Source organism: Phocoena sinus, chromosome 18 (genome assembly GCF_008692025.1).
Source record: "Phocoena sinus isolate mPhoSin1 chromosome 18, mPhoSin1.pri, whole genome shotgun sequence".
In the NCBI taxonomy this organism is placed as follows: domain Eukaryota; kingdom Metazoa; phylum Chordata; class Mammalia; order Artiodactyla; family Phocoenidae; genus Phocoena; species Phocoena sinus.
In genome coordinates, this window is record NC_045780.1 from 49704135 (window position 1) to 49721151 (window position 17017).

The following is a 17017-nucleotide window of genomic DNA, read 5'->3' on the forward strand; positions in this document are numbered from 1 at the left end:
TTAAGTTCAGGAACCTAAAATCTCTAGCTTCTCTTAAATGCATGCCTTTTGCTCCACATTTCTAAAGTGCTGACTGAAGCTGCATGATTAAGCATAAATACAGCCAGAGCTGCAGAATAGCATGTAACCTGGAGAAACAGATGAGCTAGGCTTCTTCAGTCTCTATCTGTGAGATGCTTACTTTATTCTAGTCTCAGTTGAATAAAGTGTTAAATGTTAGTTCCAGCAATTAAATAAGGTAAATGACTCCCACTTACCCCTGGCAATTACAAATAAGCAGATACTCAGTTTCCTAAAGTTTCAGAGATTTGAGGGTTGGAAAGCACAGCAATTCATTTGCTTACTCAGAAATCATTCTTAAATATTCAGTGTTAAACGGTTCCAAAAATCTCCTCCAATTTGTTTCTTAACAAGGCTTTAGATGTTAAAATTTAGCGTTGTTGTTTTCATTTAAAAAGTTGGATATAGTCATTTGTTCCTGTTAATACTTTATATTCTTATTACAGGCCATTCGAGTTACTCATGAGACCAGTGCCCATGAAGGTCAGACTGAGGTATTTCACATTTTTCAAAACTTTTCCTGCCACTTGTAAATTTAACCACAGTTCTATTGTATGACATGTAGTTGTAGAAAATTATTGGGACTTTTTTCCCTTTGAGGGAATTTGCTTACGTAAAAGTAGTCATAAAGTAGCCCAAGAACATGTTTTGACAAACTGTTAATATGCACTTTGATAACAGCCATCTCAGTTTGTCTAATCATTTAGACAGATTGCAGATTGTGTGTTGTTTGCTTTGGCTGACGGGTGGTCTTCGTGTTCCCCATCAGGTTCCTTTGACTTGCAAGTATTTTGAGAAAAGTACCTGCCCTGTAGTAAAGGTAGATAGCCAGTATGGTTTTCAAGAGCCTTTATCATGCTCAGCTTCTAGCAAAAAGCTGTAACATTCTCTTTACTCAGGAAATCTGTTCTGGGGCAATGTGATGGTCTTCACCATCTTTACTCTGTTAGCTAGTTATTTCTTCAGATCAGTCACCTCTCCTCTCCTTCTCTTGTCTCTTTTTTCATTCTCTTTTTCATGAGGGATTCCCTCCCTCCATTTCTCCTTTTTCCTCCCTCAAACCTCACCCTCCCACTCTTGGGGGAAGTTTGTCAGAAGGTATTTCAGTCAAAATGAATAGAATTTAATTAAAATCATTTGGTGTATTTATAACACATTTAAGTGTTAATACCAGAGAATTATAGATTTTCTTCTTTCTTATCCTATGCGTGACTTGCAACCATACTTTTTCATGTACAAAGGTGACATTGCCTTTATGCTTTAAAAATACTTGAAAGAGGGCTTCCCTGGTGGCACAGTGGTTGAGAGTCCGCCTGCCGATGCAGGGGACACGGGTTCGTGCCCCGGTCCGGGAAGATCCCACGGCTGGACCCGTGAGCCATGGCCGCTGAGCCTGCGCATCCGGAGCCTGTGCTGCGCAGCGGGAGAGGCTACAACAGTGAGAGGCCTGAGTACCAAAAAAAAAAAAAAAAAAAAAACTTGAAAAAATACTGATTTAAAAGTATTGAACTTAAATATTACCACTATCTTCAAAAAAATTTTTTTAAGGAGAAAACAATTTGATACTATGATATAACTGCAGTTTTTCATAGCTCTGACTGGTAACTGTGAATGTTTATAATAAAACCACTTAGGAATTTAAACATTAATTCTCCATGTAATTGTATCATACTTTCTTGGTTGCTCTCAGGTTCTGCTTTCAGATGTGTGTACCATTGCTTTTTGACTAAGTTTACATAACAAACGCGCACACACACAGTGGCATGTCTAAGTGGTTTCAACACCATATTGGAAATGAATGGGATGATCTGTTTTTTGTATTGCTTTTTACGATCTTGAGCATGTTCTTAATCTTCACTATGTTTTGCTTTTTTTTGTTTACAAATTTGTAGTGTTAAAATTAGCAGTGATGGGCTTCCCTGGTGGCGCAGTGGTTGAAAGTCTGCCTGCCGATGCAGGGGACACGGGTTCGTGCCCCAGTCTGGGAAGATCCCACATGCCGTGGAGCGGCTGGGCCCATGAGCCATGGCCGCTGAGCCTGCGCGTCCGGAGCTTGTGCTCCACAACGGGAGAGGCCACAACAGTGAGAGGCCCGCGTACCGAAAAAAAAAAAAAAAAAATTAGCAGTGATGGTGAAGATCAGCATGAAATTATTGTAAAATATGAAAACCGTTAATTGTAGTAAAGCAGTTAAATGCTTTAATACCTGTTTACTTAAAAAAATTGTCTTTATGGTGCCTCCTCTTGCCTCCCTTTTGGCCTTTATCCAAATTACGGCTTTTAATACCTCCTTTTAGATGATGTTCACATCTCTTCTCTAGATCTAAACTCCTTCCCGATGTAGACTCTTTTATTTTATATGATTCCTACTATTTGCATTTTAGCTATTTGTTTTCATATTCTTTTTCATTTATTTAAGATGTATATTTTTTAACATCATAACAGCTCTGAAATTAGGGTGTATCTTACAGTTGATTTTGTAATTTACTTGGTGGTATTACCTTCTTTAGTTGTACATAAAATGATGCATCTTAAAACCACCGGTGCCTTAGATTTGCTGAAATGTGGTGTCATATCTCCCTTACTGTGGCTCTTCGACCTAGGATTGGTGTTCGATTCCTGTGGGTATGCCCCAGAGTATCCAACACCATTCCTTGTGCATAGGCACAACACATAATTATTAATTCACCAGAATTAGCTCAAAACTAACCTTAGTGGTGTAAAAACTACCAAAAAAGGCTAAATCTTGGTGTTCTGTAGTTCCCTGAGTAAACCAAACATACTATTAGCCACTGTTCCTCAATAGGGCACTATTAACATTTTGGGACGAGTTCAGCTCTTTGCTGTATGGGCTGTTTTGTGCATTCCAGGGTGGAATATAGATTATTATATTCTAGCCACTGTATGTTAGTGACTCCCAGTCACTGAGAGAACAAAAACCCACACCATACATTTCCAAATTCAGTATCAACCACCTTAAAACTCCTGCACCAGGGACAGGTTTTGCGATCATCTTATTTCTGGTTCATCTACCATCTGTGGACTTAAAAGAGTCTTTGACATATTATTATCTCCATTGCTCTCTGTATTCCAGCACACTATTTTTTGTCAGTTCCTATGACACACCTCAGTCTTTCCCATTTGTATTTGTTTGGTTTTGCTGCCATAGCAAAATACCACAAACTGGATGACTTAAACAACAGAAATTTATTTTCTCACAGTTCTGGAGGCTAGAAGTCAATATCAGGGTGCCATCAGGGTTGGTTTCTGGTGAGGCCTCTCTTCCTCACTTGTAGACGGGTGTCTTTTCACTGTGTCCTCACATGGCCTTTCTTCTTTGTACACTTGCAGAGAGAGAGAAGTCTCTAGTGTCTCTTCCTCTTCTTATAAGGACACCAGCCCTGTTGGATTAGGGCCCATCCTTATGACCTCATTTAATCTTAATTACTTCTTAAACGCTCTGTCTCCAAACACAGTCACATTGGGGATTAGGGCTTCAGTATATGAATATTTGGAGAACATCGTTCAGTCCACAGTACCATTTTTGTGCTTCGTAAAGGCCCAGTTCTTGTCCAGGTATACCCTTTCACTTTACATAGTTGGTACCGTCTCATCCTTTAGGTTTCACCTTAAAAGTCATTTTTCAGAGAGGTTTTCTTTCATTACCATTAAGTAGGGCCACCTCAGTGAATTTTCTGTTATAAAATCCTTTTTATTTTCTTCCGGGCATTTTTTAATCTACAATATGTTTTTTTGTTTGTTTATTCCATTTATTTCATAGAATAGGGGTCCCACGAGGATGTGGCTCTTTTTTGTCATATTTACCTTGAATCCCCAGGACAGTACTTGGCATTGGACAGTATATAGGCATTTATGAAAAAGTGCATAGTATAAAAGTAAGGAGCACAGGATGTAGGTTTGTATACTGACTCTACTACTTAGTAGCTTAGGCAAGGTACTTTCCTTAGCATAAAATGAAAAGAATAGCATCTACCTTATGGGATTGCTGTGAAGATTAATGAGTTAATCATATAAAGTGCTTAAAATAGTGCCTGGTATTTAATGGGCCCTCAGTAAATACTAGGTGGTGATTTTGTTTTACCAGGCTTTCAGAAAAATGAATATGAATGGCAGAGGATGAGCTGAAGCAATAGGGTGAAGCCAGATCAAGGGGTGGCTTGAATTTTATAAACAATGGGGAGCCACCAAAGATGGTATGTTTAGTGTTCGGCGTATTGAGTTTAAGGTGAGTAATGGGTCATCTGTGTAGAAGTTGGATATGGAGTCTAAAGCTCTAGGGCGATATCTGGAGTTTTGTATTTGGTCGGAGAGTAGTTAGAACCTTGAGAATTCTACAGAGGGAGAATAGTGGTGAACCACAATGAATCCCTGGGGCACATAGGTGTTAAAGGAGTGGGTGGAAGAAGAGGAGCCAGTAATAACTGTAATAACAACTGACATCATTGATACTCTCTGTCAGAACGCTTTCATGGGAATGGAGTAGGCAGGAGCCTTATTGCATGCAGAGACCTGTAGACTAAATGAGAGATCAGTAAGATGAGCCACCAAAACACAGTAGCCTCTTTAGAAGATTGGCCGTAAATGCAGCGAAAGAGTAGTTGTTTACTTGTATGTTCTGAATTCCACCATGATTGTCTGGCCGACTCTGGCTAATCCAGAAATTTGGACAGTAGCCTCACCTCACTTATGCTTCATTAACCTACGCTGAAAGTTACTGCTTTCATGTTTCACTTAAGTTTGGGAAGATAGAAGAACAACAATGGGATATAAGGAAATTAAATTAAAAGTGTTTTTTTAAATTGTGAACAAATACAGTGATACAATAATGGAAACAGTATGCAAATCAAACGTAAAGGCAAGAAAAGAAAAATCCAAAAGAATATTTTATTTGCCTTCAGACTCTAGTTTTACTTCATCAATACTTATCTAAAAAGCCATTTCTAAAGTTTGTGATTTGCCCATATTAATTTAGGAGCCATCCCAGATATGAGTAGAGATCTCCTGATGATTTATTGTTTATTTAACTTTTTACAAAAAGAATAAATTTATTATATTGCTCAGGAACCTCCATACAAATTTATAGTAATAATGAAGAATAATAGAAACTGACACAATTGTTCTATGTATGTATTAAACAAACATGCCAGTATGGAAAATGTAGCAAAAAATGCTTTTAGTAGTTATGGTTTTTTTTTTTTTAACTTCAGATCTTTTTTTAGCTAATTTTAGAACAGTCGAAATCAAACATTTTTGTGGGATTTTTTTCTTAATATTTTATCATGAGTATTTTCTTCATCAAAAGCTCTTTATAAATAATTCCATATGGCACTGTACTCTAATGTGAATGAACCATAATTTACTTTCCAGTAACCTTAACTTTTGATATTTAGATTGTTTTCAGTTTTTCAAGTTAAACGCATAACTTCATTGAATATCTTTGTTTATTCATATATTCATTCTAGGTTCTTTCTTTAAGATCATTTCCTATAGGTAGAATTACCTTGAGTCAAAGGGATGAACATTTTTCAAGTTCTTGTTACATAATATGAAATTATTGTCTGTCTTTCATTTGATTAACCTAGTAATCTGTTTGAGCACCTACTGTGCCAGGTATGGTGCTAGGAACTATATATACAGAGATAAATAAGATGCAGTTTGTGTCTTCGAGGATCTCTTACTTCAATGGAGATAGCTTCAAAAATAGCCATTGCCGGTGTTGAATTCTATTTTTAAATTTTGGCTTGTTTGATAGAGGGAAATAATGTGGTTGATTGCTAAGACCATTCAAAGATCTGTTGTAAAAGTTTATGAAATGAATTTCAATCATGAAATTAATTTACAAGTGAAATGTGTAATCTACTTTGGTTAGTGTTGTCCTATAAGAGAAGGTGTTTCTGACTATTGGGAAAGCAGTGGGTAAGTTCTGATTTCAAGTATGTGTTCATGTATATGTATACACAATTTTAAATAAATTGTGTATGTGTGTATGTATATGTATGTGTCTGGTTGGCTTTTTTGGCCCAATCAGTGCAGAATGTCAGTGATGGAGGAGGAAATAGTGTCAAGTTTTATCTTTATTAGTTGTATAAGTATAGTTTGCATGGCTTCATTTTACTCTGAAGTATAGTTTTTCATTATTTTGATTATGTTAGAATTACAAGGAGTTAAGATGCTCTCACATTTATTTTCCTTCTTTAGGGATTTATTTTCTTCTTTCCTTGGCTCTGAAAGAAACGGAAGATATTAGGAAGAAACTTAGTTCTTATAGAATGTACAATTTAAGGTCCCGATTGTTTTGGGAGAATCAGATGGGAACTGTAAATGAAACTCAGATGCAAGTACCATGCATTTTAAGCTGTAGAGTCCAGTTTTGTCAAGAAATCTGAAATTGCATCTTTCTGATCTTTCTTTTTGTTTTCCATTTATTTTCCATATCCTATTTTCTCTATTCCATTCCAACAAGATGTAAGGGAAATCCTTTTGCGGCAACTTCATTTTATGTCATTCTTAAAACTGAGAAATGCTCTGGAACTTCTGTCCTAACTCCTTACACTTTTGCCTTTTTCTCTCCTCCTGTTATCATTTTTTCTGTATATCATTCCCTGAATAGAAGCTGGTTTAAAGCGTATGTGTGGAGTTGAATGGGAGAGCTGAGTTTGAAGGAAGTACAATTTAGGCTTAGTCATAGTGGGGGAAATATTATTGAAATGGTTCTTTTTTTGATCCTTTGTTTTCAAGCAGTGATATTGTGTCTCCTTACATGTAATCAGTTCTTCTTTATCTAATATCACTTGAAAATGAATGATGGTTAAATGGATTAAATTAGTTGTTGAAAGGGTCAGAATGTAGTTATTACTCTGTCCTGTTTACACTTTTTTCCCTTTCTTAGGTTAACAAATATTTTGTCCTAAATGAATCAAAATAGTCTGTTTTTTATTCTTTCTGCATCATCTTCTTGTTCTTCTTATTTTCTCCAATATCAGGGTTTTGGAAAAGGAGATATATAACTATTATTATTTTAAAGTAAATTCTTACATTGAACTCACCAGTTGACTCTTCCAGACCTGACTAGATGTAATTCTTCTATCTAAAAATGTCTCCAGCAATAAAAATAGAGTTGAGGTTGTAATGATATTTGAGGATGGTGGATTTTTCTGTTTGTTTTGTTTTAACCACAACTTTCCAAAACAAAGGGTTAAGATTTAAGATTCTTTTCGTTTGTAGTCAATGAGAATCTTATTGGAGCTACTCTCAAATTGTAAAATAATAATAATAGAGAATTTCTGGGACTTAGTTTTTGGCCAGCTTAACAATGGTAAGCTTGAGTTTAATGTAAAGTATAGAGATATAGGTCATTATCTAAATAGGGATTTTGGAGAATTGTTAACGGAAATGAGAAAATACAGTTGTGAAACCAGTAAGAGAAAAAAGTGTTTAAAGAATATCTAGAAATCTGTGGGTATCTTGATTTATTAGGTGAGCAAAATGAAGAAATTTGCCATTTTCCATGGAATATATAGTGGTATTTTGTGTATTTCGGTATCTAGCTCATGTTTCACTTTGACTTCTTTGCCAACTGAACGTGGATACTTTGTAGGAAAGTTTGCATCTTTTGCATGAATCTGGTTTTACTTTCCTATTTTAAATTTGGACCTCAAATTTAGTGTAATTCAATGTATTATACTGAAATTTATTCAAATCTACAGGAGTCCATTTGGAATTAATTTATAATTTTGACTTTAAACTTTTAAAGTTTTATATATGTGTACATATCCTCATGCATGTATGCCTACATTTATAATTTTACTTCTTTTCATGGCATTTGGAAGCCCTAGAGAAATTCCTGATTTTTTTCCTTCCCATGTGCCATTTTTTAGACTCAGTGGTATCTCTGAAGTTTGAAAGGACGTCCTATTCTGGAAATAAATTTAATTGTCATGATTAAGTATATATTTTATCAGCAGGTCAATAAAAGGAATGATTTTGTAGGTATTTAAGACAAAAGAGTCTCACCATGAGATACCTGGGGTTGCTGGAAACATTGGGAATCATTTTGGGGTGTTACAGTATCAGTCTTGATTATTCTTAAGTGTCATTTATGGGTGAATGCAATGGAAATTGACATGCTTATCAATTGCCAAGTATTCTCATCTTCTTAAATTCTCACTGCTTTTAAAAGTATGTCTGTCATCTTATTATAATGATGGTTACCATTTACTGAACGCATCTTATGTGGAGGCATTATACTAAGCACTGTGTGTACCCTACTCTAATCTTCTCAATTCCTTAAGATAGATGTTATCCCATTTTACAGACTGGAAGACAAAGAAGTTACTAACTTGTCCAAAGTCACACAGCTAGTAAGTACTGTCCATGCTCTTAAGGCAACAAAATGTATAGATAAATAAAAATTGCTAAAACAAACAAGCTCTTAGTCAACAGTAGATTTTTCCTTATATTAAACATAAAGTCTTACCCATAAACCAGCCACAGTCTTTTGGTAATTATGTTATCTGTATTTTGGAAAACAGTAATTATTTTAAGTTCCTACCAGCCAATGATCCCTTTATATTTAGGAAATTACATGGTTATAATGATATTTTTCTTAGTAACAGGATGCCCTTTTAGATGGGAAAACATTTTGGGTGTAAGCCAAAATCTACTTGCTTTATTTTAACATTTTAGAATAATTTAGATTTAAGCACTTAGGGTAAACTACCAAACACTTGATTTCTTAATAAAGAAGTAATACTAGTCTGACCCTCTGCCCCCTTTGTTAAAAGGTCTGTATCATTTCTTTTTAGCCTTTACAACATTTCTAATTCTTTGGTTATTATTAAGTACTCTAAAGAGTAATCTATTTTTTGTACACCCAGAGAATGTATATTAACTGAAGGAAAAGTAATTTGGCTTTTTAGACCGACACACTCTTTCCACCTTTTTTTTTTTTAATTATTTATTTTTGGCTGTGTTGGGTCTTCGTTTCTGTGCGAGGGCTTTCTCTAGTTGCGGCAAGCGGGGGCCGCTCCTCATTGCGGTGCGCTGGCCTCTCACTATCGCGGCCTCTCTTGTTGCGGAGCACAGGCTCCAGACGCGCAGGCTCAGTAGTTGTGGCTCACGGGCCTAGTTGCTCCACAGCATGTGAGATCCTCCCAGACCAGGGCTCGAACCCGTGTCCCCTGCATTGGCAGGCGGACTCTCAACCACTGCGCCACCAGGGAAGCCCCTCTTTCCACCTTTTTATTAAAGGTTTGAAAATTTTTTTTTTAGGCTTCATGATATTTCTAATTTTGTGGTTATTAAACAGTTTAAAGGGTAGTTGACTCATTTTTTCATATACAAAGTGACATACACATTAACTGTGAAGGAAAAGTAATTTGGCCTTCTGGGACCCAGGTATTTTGGTTTCTTTCTGAACTAGTTATAACTTTGAAGATAGAAAAATTTGAACTGTTGATTGTTTTGGGAATACAGCTAGAGATAGTAATAGGTTTGCCTCTGTGAATTAGGTAGTTGACAGTTGATGGGTGGGTGGCTTTGTGTGAGATGAAAACACTGAAATTGGAGCCAGGAGTCATGGGTTCTGCCTCTGCTTTGAGAGTCACTAGTTATATGACTGTGGGCAAGTCAACTAAGTCCTTGTGCCTCTAAAAGACCCCGACACTGTTCTGATGCTCATGGGCTGTGTCCAAATGGCTCACCCTGTATTTTTTTTTTTTAACTCAAGAGGATTTAAGTCAGAATCAGAATGCTTAAAAATCTCAAAATGAATGTCTATACCTAATTCCTTTATGCAAAAAATATTTGTTAAACTCCTTAGAGTACTTTCTGAAGAGCAAATCATTTAATTCCTAGGGTTTTTGAAAAGCCTGTTCTGTTTTTTTCAAAACTGTAATGAAGAGATAGGTTATATTGCAGTGGTGTATGTGAAGTCAAATTATACCATTGCAGACCCACTCAGTAAGCAGAGGGGGCACGGGTTCAGTGTTAATGTCCTGGCAGACAGTGATGTCATTAATAATTCTAATGAAATACATAACTTTTGACAACTTTGGATTCCTCTACCAGAACTGAAAAACTGAGGAAGTGAGTTCTTTATTCAGATGCTCTAGAAAGTGGGCTCTTTATTAAAATCTTCTGAAAGACTCAAGAATAAGCTGTAGATATTTGATCCTTTCCAGTTAGTATGGAAAGGAAATTGGCTATTTATTCTGAAGATTCTACTCACAGTTTAAATTTTCATATTTGAAAGCAAAGCTAACTTAGTTACTTCAGCAGCTAATATTATGACACTGTAAAAGTTGGTGAATTTGTCTTTAACATTTGTAATTCTAAGAGAAAGCCTAGGAATATTAAGATTCCATAGTAACGTTCTTCATATCAGTCTTTTCATCTCTTAAAATAATATCACTTGAAAGTCCTTTCCTGAAACTAACACAATATTGTAAAGCAATTATACTCCAATAAAGATGTTAAAAAAAAAAAGAAAGTCCTTCCCTGAATTATCATATAAACTTTCATTGGAATTGAAAATATATGTGATGTACACAGTTATGTCTGTATTATGAATTAAATTATCTTTACAAATTGTACAGTTGGAAAAGATGTGTATATATTGTGTTCCTTTAGCTTTAGGAGGTAGAAATAAACATGACTAGAGTAAAAATTCAGAATTACTGGTTCTAATGTTTAACAACTCAACATATTCATTTACTTATAGAAAACAATACTTAGTATACTAGCAGTATGATAGTGGATAAAAGGTTTTTCTAAGAGCATTACAAGGTAGTTACAAGTAAGACAGTCATAATGTAGTAACGTACTGTCCTGTATTTGATATTGTAAAACAGTTGCCAAATAGAAACACATACACACACACATGAACTTTGACGTATGGAACTCATTCAGGAGGGTGTGCTTTTGAACATATCCTTTCTTTTTTTCATTCCTTCCTCTTATATATGGAAAACATGATGAGCAAAAAGAGGGCTAAAATTACCCATAGATAATCTGATAATGTTTGGGCAAAAATTGTATCTTCATCTTTAAATAGAAATGATCATAATTTCTACCTTAGTACGATCATGGTGAGACTCTATAGCATCCACAGTTTAGAACATTTGGTATGTAATAGTAAGCACTCAATGCTAGCTATTATTATTGTTGACTGATGAACATATAAAGATACCTGTGTGAATGTATTTACTACAGCATAGTTTATAAATGTAGAAAACTAGAAACAAACTAAAGATGCCATAATATGTTTATGGTGCATCTATTTAAGGAATAATATGTTGTCGTGAAAAATAATGTAGATATATACTTATTGAGGTGGATAGATGCCCAAAATATATGGAAAGTGAAAGCAGCGTGAAGAATATGATTTTTTTTCCTTGTAAAAAATGTTAGGGCTTCCCTGGTGGCGCAGTGGTTGAGAGTCTGCCTGCCGATGCAGGGGACACGGGTTCGTGCCCCGGTCCGGGAGGATCCCGCATGCCGTGGAGCGGCTGGGCCCGTGAGCCGTGGCCGCTGGGCCTGCGCGCCCGGAGCCTGTGCTCCGCAACGGGAGAGGCCACAGCAGTGAGAGGCCCGCGTACCGCAAAAAAAAAAAAAAAAAAAAAAAAAAAAAAAATGTTAAAAATTTTAACAAATTGCTAAAGGTCAAGTATAGGCTGGTATGATACTATAAAATCCCTGTAAGCAGTGCCAAAGGGGAGCTCACATCCACTCTCCACAGACCTCACTGGGTGCCTATAAGCTTAAACTAGGGACAAGGCAAGAGAGAGGCCCAAGGTGCAGGCCTGGGGGGAGGAAGCAGCTTCTACTTTGGGAAGGGCCTGGATTCTTCTCCCCTATGGAATAAAACCTAACAATGCTGGGACAGAAAACCCTCCCTGGAGAAGGGAACAGACAAAACTACCCCTTCAGGGGAGGTATAGGAAACTCCTATGAGAGAAATCAATGGAGGAGGGAAGGATCCCATGGACAGCCTTGTCCTTGATATCCAGGTACAAACAACCTACTTATGATGGAGGCTGAACCATGTCAACAAAGAATGCCTTCACCTTCCCACCATTAGACCAGCCAGCACCAACAAACAAGTGTCAAATGTGTGGGGTAGGCCAAGAGCATGAAGAGAGACCTTCTCTGAGGCATAGACTCAGAAAAATCCTAAAGCTATGAGTGGAACAAGAACGTTGAAAAAGAAAGCATTCAGCAACCCAGCTCCTACCCTAAGCACACAGTAATGCGAGGCAGATTTGAAGCTGGTAGATTACTGAGGATAACCATAGCAAAAACAAACCAAACAGCACAACTTCTAACTAGATTGACTCAACTCCACACACTAAAGCCCTAGCTGAAGAGGAGGCATGCCTATTCCCAGACATAAATACATTTGTCTCAGTCTCTCTGCTCCTACACAGGATGTGTGCCTTTTAAACAAAAATTATAAGATGAAGTAAACAAGAAAAATAACACACTGTCACAAGACAAAGGAATCAACAGAATCAAACTCAGATATGATCCAGGTGTTGGAACTGTCAGATGCAACTTAAAATAACTGTGATTAATATGTTAAAGGCTCAAGTAGAAAAGGTAGACAACAGATACCAACAGGTGGGGAATATCAACAGAGCTGGAAGCTCTAAGAAAGAATCGAATGGAAATCTAGTAATTAAAAACACAGTACCAGAGGTGAAGAATGCCTTTAATGGATTTGCCAGTAGACTTGCAAATGTTGAGGAAATAATCAGGAAATGTGAAGATAAATTGCTAAAAATTTACCCAATCTGAATCACAAAAATAAAAAATCATGGGAAGCAACCCCACAAACCCCCCTAGATCACCCAAGAGCTGTGGGTCAATTTCAGATGATCTAATATGTGCAGGTAGAATCAGAAGGAAAAGAGAGAGACTTCCTTCGTGGTCCAGTGGTTAAGACTCCGTGCTCCCAGTGCAGGGGGCTCGGGTTCGATCCTTGGTCAGGGAACCAGATCCCACATGCTGCAACTAAAGATCCTGCATGCTGCAACTAAAGGATCCCGTGTGCCACAACTAAAGATCCCAATGCCTCAACGAAGATCCCACACGCAGGATCCCTTCGTTGCTACGAAGATACCATGTGCTGCAACTAAGACCTGGCGCAGCCAAATAAATAAATATTTTTTTAAAAAAAGAAAAAAAAAGAAGAAAAAGGTTTTTAAAATGAATTCAATGGAACAAAAATATTTTTCAAAAATAAAGGAGAAATAAAGTCTTTTAGACAAACAAAAACTGAGAGAATTCATTACAAGCTTACCTGCATTACAACTTGAATCTACACAAAGAATTGGTGAGCACTGGAAATGGAACAAGTGAAGGTAAATATAAAATAAATTTTGTTTTTTAAATTGTTCTAAAGAATGATTAAGTGCTCATGGATAGACCATATTATGGATCAGAAAATCTTAAAAAAATTTTTTTAAATTTAAATTATACAAAGAATATTTTCTAACTATAATGGAATTAAATTAAGAATTAATAACAGTAAAAAGTATCTGGAAAATCCCCATATATTTAGAAATTAAACAATACACTTCTAAATAGCTTGTTGGATCAAAGAGGAAGTCTCAGAGAACATGAGAAAGCATTAAAAAAAATTTTTTTTAATTGAAGTATAGTTGATTTACAATGCTGTGTTAGTTTCTGGTGTACAGAAAAGTGATTCAGTTATATATATATATTCTTTTTCATATTCTTTTCCATTATGGTTTATTACAGGATATTGAATATAGTTCCCTGTGCTATAGAGTAGGACATTGTGTTTTATCTATTTTTTATATAGTAGTTTGTATCTGCCAATTCTGAACTCCTAATTTATCCCTCCCCTAACCCCCTTTCCCCTTTGGTAACCATAAATTTGTCTTCTGGAAAACATTTTGAATTGAATGAAAAATTATTAAATATATCCAAATTTACAAGTTGCAGCTAAAGCAGGGATTAGAGAAAAATCTGTAACATTAAATGCTTATAGTAGAAAAGAAAAGGCAGGGGTTAGAGAAAAATCTATAGCACTAAATGCTTATAGTAGAAAAGAAAAAAGGCTTCAAGTCAGTGATCTAAGTTTTTACCTAAAGGTAGCAAAAAAAAAAAAAAAAAAGAGCAAATTATCCCTAAAGCACGCACAAGGAAGAAATAATTAAAAGTGAAAATCAGCGAAATTCGTTATTGTTCTAGAGGTCCTATAGCCAATGCAGTAAGGTGAGAAAAAGAAAGAAATGGCATATGGATTGGAAAGGAAGAAATACAGATGTCTGTATTCACAGAGAGCATGATTTTTTTATGTAAAAAAACTGTATATTAAAAAATGGGGGAAGGGGGCTGTGTGTTAATGTCATAAAAGAAAAAGGCTGTTGGAAATGCTCCAGGTTAAAGGATACTGAAGAGACATGACAAAAAAATTCAATACCTGCTCCCAGATTAGATCCTGAGAGGAAATGCTACAAAGGACATGAATGGATCAACTGACAAAATTAAAATATGGATGGAAGGTTAGACAGAAGTCTAACGTGACATCCAACCTACACACATCCTAACACAGCCCATATCTATATGAAATTATGAAGGTGATAACTGCTGTTATAAAAGAATTTTCTTTTTTAATTAATTAATTATTTTTGGCTGCATTGGGTCTTCATTTCTGTGCACGGGCTTTCTCTAGTTGCAGTGAGTGGGGGCAACTCTTCTTTGCAGTGCACGGGCTTCTCATTGCAGTGGCTTCTCTTGTTGCAAAGCACGGGTTTTAGATGCGCGGGTTTCAGTAGTTGTGGCATGCGCGCTCAGTAGTTGTGGCTTGCAGGCTTAGTTGCTCCGCGGCATGTGAGATCTTCCCGGACCAGGGCTTGAATCTGTGTCTCCTGCATTGGCAGGCGGATTCTTAACCACTGCGCCACCAGGGAGGCCCCTGGTTCACGGATTCTTAACCACTGTGCCACCAGGGGAGTCCAAGAGAATTTTCTTAGTCTTAAGAAATACTGAAGTATTTAGGGGTAAAGGACCATGATATATATAACTTATCCTCAAATGGCTCAGGAAGAAAAAAAAAACAACTATGTAGAGAGACAGGAAGAGAGCAAGAGAGTGTAAGTACAGATGATAAAGCAAATCAGAATAAAATGTCATAGGTAAATCTAGGTGTTTCCTGTACTCTTTTTATTTTTGTAACTCTTTGTAATTTGAAATTTTTTTTTAAGTTTTAAAAAACATTCTTCAAAACTGGCAGAAGAAGAGAGCTTCTAACTTCATATTTGAAGTTAGAAATCACTTTTCTCCCAGTAAGCACTGTGAGGGATGAGGTAATGTCTGCCTCCAGAACAAAGACAAGTTTGCTTACTGCTTATTATAATACATCAGTTTCCCCAAGCCCGGTGTTCCTCTCCTATAATGCAACCCATTGTGTGTGCAGCCATCCATCTGGGCCCTCTGTGTTGCCCTCATGTGAACTGACACTAACATAGTGATGATCGTGCTCCTTGCTGGGCTATGAGTAAAGTCCTTTGTGTCTGACACAGCGTCTCATGTCTTCTGCCAGCACCTATGAACAAGTAACGGGATAACTTTTTAGATGGGAGGGGTAAAGTCAGATCCCAGACCTGATAGTCTAGTCCTCTGAACATGTCATCCTCATTCCTATTTTTGTCTTTTTTTTCACGCTGAATTCTTTGCTAGGAATACCTTTCCCATTTTGCCTGCCCAAACCTTATATGTTCTTTCAATGTATGCCTTTAGTTCTACTTCTGGTTTAGTAATCTCTCCTTCCCTAGATTCTTAGAAAATTTTTGTTTTCTCCACTACTCATTAGTCATCTCTTCCTCTCTTCCTTTACTCCATTTTCTTTCTCCATCCATTTTCCTTTTCCTCTTCCCCACTCTTCTGTCTTTCTCTTATTTAAATGTAATCAGATTGAATATGACAAACATGTTAGACTATGTGAGAGCAGACACTTTATTATATACACCTTTGTTCCCATATAGAGCAAAGTATAGGATTCATTTATGTATTTCTAATTGATTGATTCTTACTATGAGCAGCTAAACTGTTCACAAACATGTTTTTAAAACCCTTTATTTTAGGTTATTGTATTATCTTACATAGATCAGAAGTACTAAGTAGGATCATAGGATTTTCAGGGTTGAAAGAGTCTTAGAAATCATTCAAGGAAAACCCCTTTATTTTCCTAAAGAAAATAGGTCATGGTTAGTGAAATCCATTATCACTAAGCAAGGACTTATATCACTATTTTTTTTTTTTACTTCTTCTCACTATGGTTGTTAGTGATTATAATTTTATCATACTGCTTTAAACTCAGTTTCATGTGCTGGTGTTATTTATTGGAGGCGACAATTGTAAAATTATCATTTGGATTACCATTAATAAGTTAGTGTTTATTAGCATGTGCATTTTGTGGAAAACTCTTAGGTCAGGTTCACCTTTTGTGGTACAATAGTGTTCGAAAATGTGACTCCCAAAAATCTAATTTTAAGAGGATTACTCCTCTGCTCATTGGAATCTGGTCTAATAAATTAGTATTAAAATCTTTTTCTTGGCCACTTAGGCTGTACACCACAGTTATTAAGGTCATTGGATTCTAGAACTAGATTTCCTGTATTTGAATCCCAGCCCTGCCGCTTCCTGGCAGTGTGACCTGGGTTATGTTACTTAACCTCTCTGTGCTCTGATTTCTTATTTGTAAACTGGAGATAATTACAGTAACTATCTCATGGGTTACTGGGAGACCAAATGAATTAATACGTGTAAAGTGCTTAAAAGAGTGCCTGGCACAAAATAAGTGATACATATTTTAACCGTTTTTTTTCTTTTACTAAAAGATGGCTAATAATCCATGATAGTTTCCATTTAACTTTTCAACCTAAGTAAGAGGATAGTTTATGCATGG

The 17017-nt window shown here is 36.3% G+C and overlaps 1 protein-coding gene across 2 annotated transcripts in view; it reads left to right on the forward strand.

Annotated features, from left to right (window-relative positions):
- UCHL3 (ubiquitin C-terminal hydrolase L3) overlaps positions 1 to 17017 on the forward strand; it is a 44735-nt gene that overhangs the window by 16375 nt on the left and 11343 nt on the right. For both annotated transcript variants that reach the window (XM_032611447.1, XM_032611448.1), the window contains one exon: positions 507 to 554. In XM_032611447.1, coding sequence (XP_032467338.1) covers positions 507 to 554 — 48 coding nt within the window. The remainder of the gene's footprint in view (positions 1 to 506; positions 555 to 17017) is intronic.